Source organism: Narcine bancroftii (assembly GCF_036971445.1).
Source record: "Narcine bancroftii isolate sNarBan1 chromosome 2 unlocalized genomic scaffold, sNarBan1.hap1 SUPER_2_unloc_2, whole genome shotgun sequence".
NCBI lineage: Eukaryota > Metazoa > Chordata > Chondrichthyes > Torpediniformes > Narcinidae > Narcine > Narcine bancroftii.
This window is the reverse complement of record NW_027211799.1, coordinates 235,720-249,224: the sequence shown is the minus strand read 5'-3', so window position 1 is coordinate 249,224 and position 13,505 is coordinate 235,720. Positions and strand designations below refer to the sequence as shown.

At 44.1% G+C, this 13,505-nt stretch overlaps 1 protein-coding gene across 1 annotated transcript in view; it reads left to right on the top strand.

Annotated features, from left to right (window-relative positions):
* ssbp1 (single-stranded DNA binding protein 1) overlaps window positions 1-12,609 on the top strand; it is a 50,115-nt gene extending 37,506 nt beyond the window's left edge. The window contains exons 7-8 of the mRNA XM_069912211.1: window positions 8,723-8,811; window positions 12,415-12,609. Of these exons, the coding sequence (XP_069768312.1) occupies window positions 8,723-8,811; window positions 12,415-12,458 (133 nt within the window). The 3' untranslated portion in view covers window positions 12,459-12,609. The remainder of the gene's footprint in view (window positions 1-8,722; window positions 8,812-12,414) is intronic.
* The last annotated feature ends 896 nt before the right edge of the window (window positions 12,610-13,505 follow it).

Sequence of the window (13,505 nt, the reverse complement as noted above, 5' to 3'; positions counted from 1 at the left end):
AGTCCTTGTGCCTCTTCTTTGGTGCACCTCTGTCTCGGTGGCCAGTGGAAAGCTCGCCATATAACACGATCTTGGGAAGGCGATGGTCCTCCATTCTGGAGACGTGACCTACCCAGCGCAGTTGGATCTTCAGCAGCGTGGATTCGATGCTGTCGGCCTCTGCCATCTCGAGTACTTCGATGTTGGTGATGAAGTCGCTCCAATGAATGTTGAGGATGGAGCGGAGACAACGCTGGTGGAAGCGTTCTAGGAGCCGTAGGTGATGCCGGTAGAGGACCCATGATTCGGAGCTGAACAGGAGTGTGGGTATGACAACGGCTCTGTATACGCTAATCTTTGTGAGGTTTTTCAGTTGGTTGTTTTTCCAGACTCTTTTGTGTAGTCTTCCAAAGGCGCTATTTGCCTTGGCGAGTCTGTTGTCTATCTCAATATGTCTAAATCAATATGTATGGAGGAACCAACAAGAGAGAATGCAATATTGGATAAGACAGGACAGGTGATACAAGTGTGGGGGGGAGCATTTTGGGTCCAGTGATCATAATGCCTTTAGTTTCAATATAACTATGGAAAGGGATAGAATTGGTCTTCAGGGTGAGATTATAAATTGGTGAAAGCCTAATTTTGATGGAATCAGAAAGGATCTGGCAAATGTGGGTTAGGACAGGTTGTTTTCTGTTAAGCTTGTACTTGGATGTTCCTACCAGACTAAAGGCAAAGTTAACAGGGATTTTGAGGATCTGGTTAAGAAGAAGGAGGTTTTTTGAGGAGGTTCCTAAAAAGATTGACGAGGGGAAGGCTGTGGATGTTGTCCATATGGACTTTAGTAAGGCTTTTGACAAGATTCCGTCAAAGAAGTTAGTTATGAAGATTCAAGCATTAGGTATTAATGTTGAAATAGTGAAATGGATTCAACAATGGTTGGATGGGAGATGCCAGAGAGTAGTGGTGGAAAATTGTCAAATTGGAGGCTGGTGACTAGTGGATTTCCCTCAGGAATCAGTACAGGGTCTATTGTTGTTCGTCGTATATATTAATGATCTGGATGAAAGTGTGGTATATTGGATTAGTACATATGTAGATAATATGAAGATTGGAGGTGTTGTGGACAGTGAAGAAGGTTTTCAAAGCTTGCAGTGGGATATAGGACAGTTAGAAGAGTGGGCTGGAAGATGGCAGATGGAGTTTAATACTGAGTGTGAGGTGCTACGTTTTGCGAAGACTAATCAGCAAAAGGTTATACATGTTAAATGGCGGGTCATCGAGGAGGGCCGTCGAACAAAGGGATTTAGGAATTCTGATACATAATTCCCTGAAAGTGGAGTTGTATGTAGATAGGGTGAAGAGAGCATTTGTTATGTTGGCCTTCATAAATCAGAGTGTTGAACACAGGAGTTGGGATGCATGTTGAAGTTGTAGAGGGCCAAATTTGGAATATTGTGTGCAGTTTTGGTCGCCGAATTATAGGAAAGATATCAACAGAATAGAGAGAGAGTGCAAAAGAGATATAACCATATAACAGTTTATGGCATGGGAACAGGCCATCTCAGCCCTTCAAATCCTTGCTGATTCACTCAAACAACTCCATGAGATCTCCCCGCCTATTCTCCACCCATAACCCTCCAACCCATGTATATATTCAACCTCCTCTTAAATGAAAGAATTGACTCTGCCTCAACTATTTCCTCCAGCAGATTATTCCATTCAGCCACCACTAATATTTCTAATATCCTCTAATATTTCTCCTAAAATTCTGCCTCCCTACCCTCAATTTGTGTCCTCTTGTTTCAACCTCCCCTGCTCTCAGGGGGAAGAGTCTACTTGCATCTAGTCTATCTATTCCCTTCATAATTTTAAACAAATCAAATCCCTTCTCAACCGTCTACATTCCAATGAATAAAGTCCTAACCTCTTCAATCCTTCTCTGTACTCTAGGTATTTTAAGCCAGACAACATCCTTGTAAATCTTCTCTGCACCCTCTCCACCTTATCTATATCCCTCCTATAATATGGAGACCAGAACTGAACACAATACTCCAAACCTGGCTTCACCAACGGGTTAAACAGTCGCAACATCACTTCCCAGCTCCTATACTCTATGCTATGATTTATGAAGGCCAGCGTACCAAATGCCTTCTTAACCACTCTGTCAACATGAGAATCCACCTTCAAGGAACCCTGCACCATAATTCCAAGATCTCTTTGTACTTGTGCATTCCCCATTGTCCTCCCCTTTACTACATATGTCCTATTTCAATTATTTTTACCAAAATGAAGTACCTCACACTTCTCTACATTAAATTCCATCTGCTATCTTTCAGCCCAACTCTCCAGACAAACCAAATCCCTCTGTAATCCCTGAAAACCTTCCTCGGTATCCACCACTCCCCCTATTTTCATATTGTCTGCGTATTTACTTACCCAGTTAACCACCCCATCATCCAAATCATTAATATAAATTGTGAACAACAGGGGACCTAGCACCGATCCTTGAGGTACGTCGCTCATCACAGGCTTCCATCCTGACAGACAGTTGTCCACCATGACTCTCTGCTGTCGCTCCTGCAGCCACTTCTTACCCATCTTACTATTTTTCTATTAATCCCTAGTGACTGAACCTTCCTTACTAACCTTTCATGTGGAACTTTATCAAAAGCTTTGCTAAAATCCAGATAGACTTCATCAACTGCCCTACCTTCATCCACCTTTCTCGTCACTTCTTCAAAAAACTCAACAAGGTTCGTCAAACATGACTTCCCCTTCACAAACCCATCCTGAGTGCTCCTGATCAATCCCTGCTTATCTAAATATTCATACACACCATCTCTAAGAATACCCTCCATAACTTTCCCTACCACCGAAATCAAGCTTACAGAACTATAATTACTTGGCCGACACTTCATGCCTTTTTTAAACAACAGAGCTATCCAATCCCACGGCACCACACTCTCCTCCAGTGATCGTTGAAAAATCACTGACAGTGCCTCCGCTATTTGCTCCCTGACCTCCCTCAACGTCCTGGGGAAATTCCCATCAGGACCAGGAGACTTATCCACTTTTATTGACCCTAGCAGCATCAAAACCCTCTCTACTAATCCCTATCTTTTCCATAACTAAGCCATTTGCCTTGTTTATCTCACATAGTCCAATGTCCTTTTCCTTTGTGAAACAGATGAGAAAAAATCATTTAATATCTCTCCCATCTGACACGGTTCCTCGCACAGTTCACCGCTCTCATTTTCCAGTGGTCCTATTCTATCCTTAACCCTCCTTTTACTATTTACATATCTGTAAAAACCCTTTGGATTCACTTTTACCTTATCAGCTATTGACACCTCATACCATATTTTTGCCTTTCTAATTTCCTTTTTCTGCAATCTGTGTAATAAATCAATTTTTTGCTTCTTAAATTTAGTAATTGCCCCCTTTTTATCCCAAACCAACTTCCTAATTTTTCCAGAAAACCACGGTTCCCTTAAGCTTTTGGCCTTGCCTTTTGATCTGACTGGCACGTAAAGATCCTGTACTCTCAATATCTCTTTAAATACCCTCCAAATCTCCTCTACATTCCTTCCAGAAAAAAGATCAGCCCATATAATTTTCTGCAAATATTTAAGTTGAAGCTAATGGACCCATAATCACTGGATCCAAAGTTCTCACCAACGCACACTTCCGTCACCTGCCCTATTCCGTTCCCTAACAATGGATCTAACACTGCCTCCCCTCTGGTAGGCACCTCAACATACTGCTGTAAAAAGCAATCTTGAACATATTGTGCAAAGTCTAAGCCATCCTGCCCTCTCACTGATTGTGTTTCCCAATCAATGTTAGGAAAATTGAAATCCCCAACTATCACAACCCTATTTCTACTACAAAATTTACAAAAATTTTGCCTGGGTTTCAGGATTTAAGTTACAGGGGAAGGTTGGACAGGCTGGGACTTTATTCCCTGAAGTGTAGAAGATTGAGGGGTGATTTGACAGAGGTATTTAAAATGCTGAGGGGGCCGGATAGAGTCAATGTGGACAGGCTGTTTCCATTGAGAGTGGGGGATTTTCAAACAAGAGGGCATGGATTGAGATTGAAGGGGGAAAAGTTTAGGGGAAACATGAGGGGGAATTTCTTCACTCGGAAGGTGGTGGGAGTGTGGAATGGGCTTCCGGCTGAAGTAGTAGATTTTAATATTTAAGGAAAAGTTGGAGGAGAGGGTTGTGGAGGAGGGAACGTTGTGGAGGAGGGAACGTTGTGGAGGAGGGAACGTTGTGGAGGAGGGAACGTTGTGGAGGAGGGAACGTTGTGGAGGAGGGAACGTTGTGGAGGAGGGAACGTTGTGGAGGAGGGAACGTTGTGGAGGAGGGAACGTTGTGGAGGAGGGAACGTTGTGGAGGAGGGAACGTTGTGGAGGAGGGAACGTTGTGGAGGAGGGAACGTTGTGGAGGAGGGAACGTTGTGGAGGAGGGAACGTTGTGGAGGAGGGAACGTTGTGGAGGAGGGAACGTTGTGGAGGAGGGAACGTTGTGGAGGAGGGAACGTTGTGGAGGAGGGAACGTTGTGGAGGAGGGAACGTTGTGGAGGAGGGAACGTTGTGGAGGAGGGAACGTTGTGGAGGAGGGAACGTTGTGGAGGAGGGAACGTTGTGGAGGAGGGAACGTTGTGGAGGAGGGAACGTTGTGGAGGAGGGAACGTTGTGGAGGAGGGAACGTTGTGGAGGAGGGAACGTTGTGGAGGAGGGAACGTTGTGGAGGAGGGAACGTTGTGGAGGAGGGAACGTTGTGGAGGAGGGAACGTTGTGGAGGAGGGAACGTTGTGGAGGAGGGAACGTTGTGGAGGAGGGAACGTTGTGGAGGAGGGAACGTTGTGGAGGAGGGAACGTTGTGGAGGAGGGAACGTTGTGGAGGAGGGAACGTTGTGGAGGAGGGAACGTTGTGGAGGAGGGAACGTTGTGGAGGAGGGAACGTTGTGGAGGAGGGAACGTTGTGGAGGAGGGAACGTTGTGGAGGAGGGAACGTTGTGGAGGAGGGAACGTTGTGGAGGAGGGAACGTTGTGGAGGAGGGAACGTTGTGGAGGAGGGAACGTTGTGGAGGAGGGAACGTTGTGGAGGAGGGAACGTTGTGGAGGAGGGAACGTTGTGGAGGAGGGAACGTTGTGGAGGAGGGAACGTTGTGGAGGAGGGAACGTTGTGGAGGAGGGAACGTTGTGGAGGAGGGAACGTTGTGGAGGAGGGAACGTTGTGGAGGAGGGAACGTTGTGGAGGAGGGAACGTTGTGGAGGAGGGAACGTTGTGGAGGAGGGAACGTTGTGGAGGAGGGAACGTTGTGGAGGAGGGAACGTTGTGGAGGAGGGAACGTTGTGGAGGAGGGAACGTTGTGGAGGAGGGAACGTTGTGGAGGAGGGAACGTTGTGGAGGAGGGAACGTTGTGGAGGAGGGAACGTTGTGGAGGAGGGAACGTTGTGGAGGAGGGAACGTTGTGGAGGAGGGAACGTTGTGGAGGAGGGAACGTTGTGGAGGAGGGAACGTTGTGGAGGAGGGAACGTTGTGGAGGGTTATTTTTCTCTGCTGTAATTGTGATATGAGTGCAAATGAGGAACTTGCAGAGGATTAAAAAAATGCAAGAAAACACAAAGAGGAAATCAGGAGGGCTAAATGACTGGTTGCTTTGGCAGACAAAGTGAAAGAAAATCCTCAGAGATCTTAAGTAGATTGTGTGTATTTGCATTTACTCAGGAGACAAATAAAGAGTCTACAGAAGTGAGGCAAATAAGCAGAGAGGATATGGAATCTATTCAGATTAAAGAAGGTGAGGTGCTTGCTGTCCTGAGGTAAATATGGGTAGATAAATCCCCATGGCCTGAAAGGATATTCTAATGGACCTAGAAGGAGGCTAGTGTAAAAATTGCAAGGACCCTGGCAGAAATATCTAAAATGTCCTTAACCATGGGTGAGGTGCCGAAGAATTGTAGAATAACTTCATCTTATTCTGTTGTTTAAGAAAGGCTCCAAGAATAATCCAGGAAATTGTGGGCAAATAGACCTGATGTTACTGGAAGGTATTTTCAGAGATCTGATATACAAGTATTTGGACTGATTAGAGATCGTCAACATGGATTTGTGTGTGGCAGGTCGATTCAAACTAATTTTGTCAAGTTTTGAAGAGGATCTATGAAAGTTGAAGATAAGGCCATGAATATTTTCTCAGGACTTTCGTAAGGCTCTGAAAATGTGCACATTGGAGTTGGTTAAGAAAGCAGTCGTTTGGTATTCAGGAGGAGGAAATAAATTGTATTAGACATTGGCTTTGCAGTAGAAGCCAGAGAGTATTAGTAGATCTTTGCCTGTCTAAATGGAGGCGCTAGTTGTGTGCCTCTTGGATCGGTCCATTGTTGTTTCTTATCCATATCATTGATCTGCATGATAAATTAGATCTTCAAGTTAACAGATGACACAAAAATTGGAGTTGTTGTGGGCAGTGAGGAAAGCTTGCAGAGAAATTGGGGCGAGCTGAAAAATTGGGCTGAAAAATGCCAGACAAGTGTGAAGCATTGCATTTTGGAAGGACAAACCAAGAAAGGACATGCACTGTTAAAGGTAGGCCACAGAGGAGTGTGGTAGATCAGAGGGACCTGGGAATGTAGATACATAATTCCCTGTAAGTGGTGTCACAGGTAGATAGGGTTGCAAAGAGAGCTTTTGGCATATTGGCCCTCATCAATCAAAGTATTGAGTCCAGGAACTGGAGTGTTATGGTAAAGTTGTATAAGACATTGGTGTGGCCAAATTTGAAGTATTGTGTGCAATTTTGGTCAGCCAACTACAGGAAGGAAATCAGTAAGATTGAAAGACTGCAGAGAAGATTTACTAGAAGGTTGCCTGGACTTCGGAAACTGAGTTACAGGGAAAGGTTAAACAGGTTAGGACTTTATTCCCTGGAACGTAGAAGAATGAGGGGAAATTTGATCGAGATGTACAAAATTATGATGTGCATAAATAGATTAAATGCAAGCAAGTTTTTTTCCACTGAAGTTAGATGAGCAAGAACTGGAGAATATTGGCTAAGGGTGAAAGGTGAAATGTTGAAGGGGAACATTCGGGGGGAACCTCTTTACTCAGAGGCAGGTGAGAGTGTGGAACAAGTTACCAGCAGATGTGGTAGATGTGGAGAGTTTGATTTTGACATTTAAGATAAGATTGGATAGATACATGGATGGGAGAGGTGTGGAGGGAAGTGGTCCTGGTGCAGATCAATGGGACAAGGTGGAGTAAATAGTTCTGAATGGGTGGGAGGGCCTGTTTCTGGGCTGCATGGTTTGCATAGCTAGTTACAGCTCCAGCGAACTGGGCTCGAATTCAGCACTGTCTGAAAGGAGTTTGTACTTTCTCCCCATGTCTGCATAATGTTTTCCACGGGGGCTCTGGTTTCTTCCCATTCTTCAAAACATACAGGGGCTGTACATTGATTGGTGTATTTGCGTTGCAATGGCTCGTGGGCTGTTACCATGCTGAACATCAAATTTAAAATTCTAAGGGAGGAGTCACGTGATGGAGTAGTGGCCGGTCGGGGAACTCCAGCCCTCTCCAGAAAAGTTAAAAAAAAGATAGAGAAAAAGCAAAGGCACAAACTTAAAAACCAAAACAAAGTGAAAGTAAAAGTGTGAAGACAATGGCAGCGAAGAAAGAAAAACCAAAAACAACGGGAAGAAAAGAAGAAGGCAAGATGTCGGAAGAAGAAGGTGAAGGCCTTACCTGTCCGAAGAGGCCCGCCGCGGAGAGAGAGGCCCGCTCCCTCAGGTCAGTGGAGGTCCCGGGCTCGGGACTACAAAAATGGCTCCCAGAGCCGAGTAAAAGTGCGCAACCGCGCATGAAAAAAAACCCACTGACGGGAGGGGGGAACAGCTGCAGAGTCGATCTCCACAGCTGAGAGAGACACCTGCAGCACAGCAGCAGGTGCAGAACACGGACAATAAGGACAACAAGAAAGAAGAGGGTAAAAAGAAAACAAGGAAACAACAGATGGTCAATCCAGAGGAAGAAGAAGAACAGAAAGAAGTGGAAGAAGAAGAGAAAGGCAAGACAATGGATGTATCTTTTTTTAAAGAATATATGGAATCAGTGAAAGAACGGCAATTACAAGAATTTGATGAGATAAAAAGAAGAATTAAGAATGCAGAAGAAAAAATGAATAAAATAGAAATGGTCATGTCAGAGATAGGAAAAAGAGTGGAAAATATGGAAGAACGAGAAACAATTGTAGAAATGGAAGTAGAGGACTTAAAAGAGAAATTAGAAGAATCTAATAAAAAAGTTAAAGAGGCACAGGAGCTGTTAGCTCAGAAGATAGATATAATAGAAAACTATAATAGAAGAAACAATATAAAGATAGTGGGCCTTAAGGAAGATGAAGAAGGCAAGAATATGAGAGAATTTATAAAAGATTGGATCCCCAGGGTCCTGGGAAGACCAGAATTACAGGAAATTTAAAATTCTAATTATGTTGTATTTGTGTCAATGGGCACTTTGTGCTCAGTGGAGGGGTGACAGATCTCTGACTTTTGAGGACCTGATGGATAAAAGGCCATTGACATGTCTCTCCACAAATGATACCCATCCCATGGATTATCACCAGTCTTTCCTGATTTATTTCAGATTTACACTCTCTCGTTCTTTTTTATGAAATGTTGGAATATGATTGTGCTTTTGTTTAGATTTATTTCTCTTTTACTGAGCAGAGCAAGAATTTATGTAGAAGGGAAGCTGGACTATGGAGAATATACTGACAAAAGCAACGTTCGACGACAGGCAACAACAGTTGTAGCAGGTGGGTTCGTTCTGTGTGCACGTGAGGAGCTGGGCCTCCTGTGGACAAGTAGTGATAGGCATGTTCTTAACCAGCACAGTTATGATGGGCAGAATGACTCACCACATTTTATTGGATAATTCTGGCTACCTAACCTTTGAGCAATTAGAGTGGAGGAGAAATGAAGGGACAGTGAAGAACAGAACATGAAGTGTAACTTGAACATGTAAATAATGCCAGGGTGGTAAGCAAATGTCCATTTAATTTGGGTTTAATTAGTTTCATATGAATGATAATCTTTGAAATTATGCCTCGTGCCAAATAAAGCAAGGAATAACCAGGATTTTGTAACACAGAAACAGCCCGATTGCGCCACCAAGGCCAAGTTCATGGAGCAGACTCTTTGGCTCACAACGTCTTTGCTGAACACAATGCTCGAATTAAACTAAAACTCTGATACTTCCACATGATTCATATTCCTCTATTAACTGCATATGCTCATGTCCATCTGGAAGCCTTTAAATGGAAGCCTTTAAAATGCTACCATGGTATCTTCTGCCACCACTACCTCTAACTGCCTGTTCCAGGTATACACCATTCTCTGTGTGTAACCATATAGCAATTTACAGTACGGAAACAGGCCATATTGGCCCTTCTGGTCCGCACCGATTTATGTGAAACTCCACTAGTTCCACCTACCTACTCCTTGCCCATAATCCTCCAACCTCCTCTCATCCATGTAGGAAATAAATCTAAGATTTTATTGTTCCAATAATACCTCTGCCTCTACCCAAACTAATTTTAATGATCTTATCTTTGCCAGGGACATTATCCATTTCAGGAGACAAACTATCTACAGACATTTAAAATCTGGACTATCCCTCTTCCCTCCCTGTCTCCTGGGAAGACACCGTCCCTTTCTCCCAATTCCTGCATTTCTACTGCATCGGTTCCACTCAGGACATCCAATATGTCCTCCTCCAGGAACTCTGGCTTCCTCCTGCCATCACTGCCCTTTCTTGTTTCTCTCCTCCTTCCACACGGAATAAGTGTGGAATTCTCTTGTTCCTCACTATTCGCCTCTACATCTGCCACCCTCAGTGCCACCCACCACCAGGCATACCTTTCCCTCCCCATTCTCTCTCGTCAAATGTGTGTCACGTCAAAATAGCATCGCGTCAAATTCACATCGCACCCACCTTTCCACCCTCTTAGGCACTTCACAGAAGGTTCAAAACTTGTCTCCTCCCTCATCTCTAAACAGGGCCACAAACAGACCTTCCAGGTGTGACACGTTATCCAGACTAATCTACTGCATTTGGTATACTCCCTGTGGCCTCCTGTACATTGGAGCAATCAGACGCTGAGCATCTGTGCTCTGTAGGTCAGCCATTTCAATTCCACTCACCATTCCCACTTGGACTGGTCTCAACCTCACCCATTGCCAGGAAGAGGCTAAACATCAGTTTCAGGAACACGTATTCTTTCTGGATAGCCTAAACATAATGTTATGAACAATGAATTGTCCAACTTTTATTAAATTCACTCCTAACTGGTTCCAAAGTTTCCATCTCTCCTTTGCCTGCACTCTTTCTCACTTTTCTCTCCATCTTCCTGCCACCTTGTATCTTGACCGTCTAACCTCCCGGCCAACACTTCATGACACTGTCCCTACCACCTCCCCATTTTACCCCTTTATATACTGTCTACCTCCCCTTCCCCATTTTTTTGTGGTTGTACAGTGTATAAATAATTATTCATTGGTAGAATTTCAGAGGCTTCCAGATAAGACACATGAATATGGAGAGAACGGAGTGGTATGTATCAAGTAGCAGAGTTTTAGCTTAATTTGTACATCATGTTCACCACACAGACTTGGGCCAAGAAACATAGAAGATAGGAGCAGGAGTAGGTCATTCGACTCTTCGAGCCTGCTCCGCCATTCAACGAGATCATGGCTGATCTTAAAGTTCAGTACCCCGTCCCCGCCTTCTCTCCGTAACCTTTAATACCCTTATACTGAAGAAATAGATCTAATTCCCTCTTAAATAGATTGAATGAACCTGCCTCTACTGCCCTCTGTGGCAATGAATTCCACAGATTCACCACCTTCTGGGTAAAGAAATTCCTCCTCATCTCGGTCCTAAATGGTTTGCCTATTATCCTCAAACCATGGCCCCGGGTTCTGGATTTTCCCGTCATTGGAAACATCCCATCTGCATCCACTCTGTCCAGTCCTGCCAGAATTTTATAGGTCTGTATGAGATCCCCTCTCAATCTTCTAAACTCCAGCGAGTACAATCCCAATTTGCGCAATCTTTCCTCCTAAGTCATTCCTGCCATTCCAGGTATCAGCCTGGTGAATCGCCTCTGCACTCCCTCCATTGCAAGAACATCCTTCCTTAGATAAGGTGACCAAAACTGCACACAATACTCCAGGTGGGGTCTCACCAAGGCCCTGTACAGCTGCAGTAAGGTATCCTTGTTCCTAGACTCAAACCCTCTTGATATGAAGGCCAATATACCATTCTATGTTCATTTTAATTTAAAGATACAGCAGGCTTCCAGCCCAGGATCCAGCAATACCCAAATACACCTATGTGATCAATTAACCTACAACCTCAGACTTCTTTGGAGGGTGGGAGGAAACCGAAATACCCAGAGGAAACCCTCGCAATCACGGGGAGAATGTGCAAACTCTACAGATAGCGTGGGATTCCAGCCCGGGTCGCTGGTGCTGCAGTAAACACTACGCCAACCGTTAAACTTTCCAAACCTGTTTGAAATATGTTCAAGTTCATTTCCGTGTGACTACATACACAACCAAATGAACAGTGTTTCTCTGGACCACAGCGTGCACGCACACAAACACAAGAAATATACATAAACATAAAAATATAATTTAAAATGTACATAAATATTTTGGGATGATCTAGTCAGTTACACGATACTGTTCATCTGTCTCACACCCTGCGGAAAGAAGCTATTTCCCAGACTGGCTGTTCATATTTTGACGCTACTGTACCTCCTTCCTGATGGTAGTAGGTTAAAGATACTGTGTGCAGGATGGAAAGGATCCTCAATAATTCTTTAGTCGCTATTTAAGCAACGTTCCTGGTAAATGTCGTCAGTAGGAGAAAGAGAAACCTCAGTGATCTTCTCGGCCGTTTTGATGATCCCCCGTATTGACTTCTGGTGTAACGCTTTGCAGCTACCGTCCCACACAATGATGCAGCCAGGCAGGGCACTCTCAGTTGTGATCCTGCATAATGTTGTCAAGGTAGGGGCCAGTAGGCCTGCCCTCCTCATTCTCCTTAGGAAGAGTAGGTGCTGCTGTGCCTTGTTGGTCCAGGATAAGCTCCATGTTTTGAACAAATCTCTGCATCCATTTTGATTCGTGCAATGACCGTATTGTTTGGTTAAATGATGAGATTACTTTGGATTAACCACACAAAATAAATCCCTCCAGAAAGGTGGGATGGTTATCAGATGTGTCCCAGATAGAAAAGTCAAAATAATAGAAGGTGATAAGTTTCAAGAAGATCTGAAAATGAACAGTCAATGTGGTCTAATTTTTCATCGGATTTTATCCACTTAACCCTATTTATTTTTTCCCTTTTACAGATAATCTGATATTTTTAAGTGACTCTGTCAAAGAGAAGGTCTAGCCACACAGGCACTTTGCTGACAAGGGCTGCTGAACAGGGACCTGTTTCTCATTATTTTATATTTCTGTGGACAAGAGTCACGTTTCCACCACATCATGTCCTTTTCATAATCTGTCATTCAGTGCACAAAGATTAAACCTGAATCACTCTTCCTGCTAGTCCTGGCCTTTATAACACAGTTGTTGTGAATGGTTCCAAACTTTTCAAGGTAGAAGTGGGAATTCAATAACTTTATCCATGCTGAGTGGTCACACCTTTCCTGAAACGTGGGTCAGTGTTCACTGGTCTGTTTTCATGCATTGTTAAGTTGTAGACTCTCCCGTGTCTCTGTTAATAATCCCCATGCTCATGTTTATGGATTCAGTCAGGAACATTTAGAAATGGTAGGAAACATCAGTGTTGTTAGGGATCAAGGGCACGTCAGGCAGTGTACAGATGTTTTGGCAATGTTATGTCTAAATGGGCCACACAGGAGACTGCAGCTAGTGAGGTAAATAGTCGTAATTCAGCATGACAGGAATTCCATAGAATCTGCCTCTTGGAGAAATTCTGGAAAAACTCTCAAAACAATATTTTGAGGAAGAGAAGCACAACAGGAGGTGATTGAATTAATTGTTGATGGACACAATCCCACAATTTACTTCAGTATTTGGAGTTCTGCTGAGTTGCCTGGGATGGTGAAGCCAATGCAACCATTTGAAGTTTGGCTGATGCACCTGAGAATATCCGAGAGTCCCACAGCACAGCACAGAAGCTTGTCCGTGCCAAACGCTGGGCCTTCCTACTTTAGTTCCACTTGCTGCATGAGACAAACAGGTGTCCAATCCCCTTCAAACAATTTTGTTATCTGCTTCTTCAAAAAAGCTAACAGAGGTGATACTTTCAGTGAGTTATTAAAAGCAGCAGTGAAGGTAGGTGTTTGCATGAGTTTGACTCTATAGCCAATAAAAGAAGGCGGAGTGGCCATTATAGCAGTGGAAGTGGGGTTTGGCAGCCCCAATGAGCAGTAGCTGAAGTTGCAGGTTACCAGCCCCATAGGAAATAGGT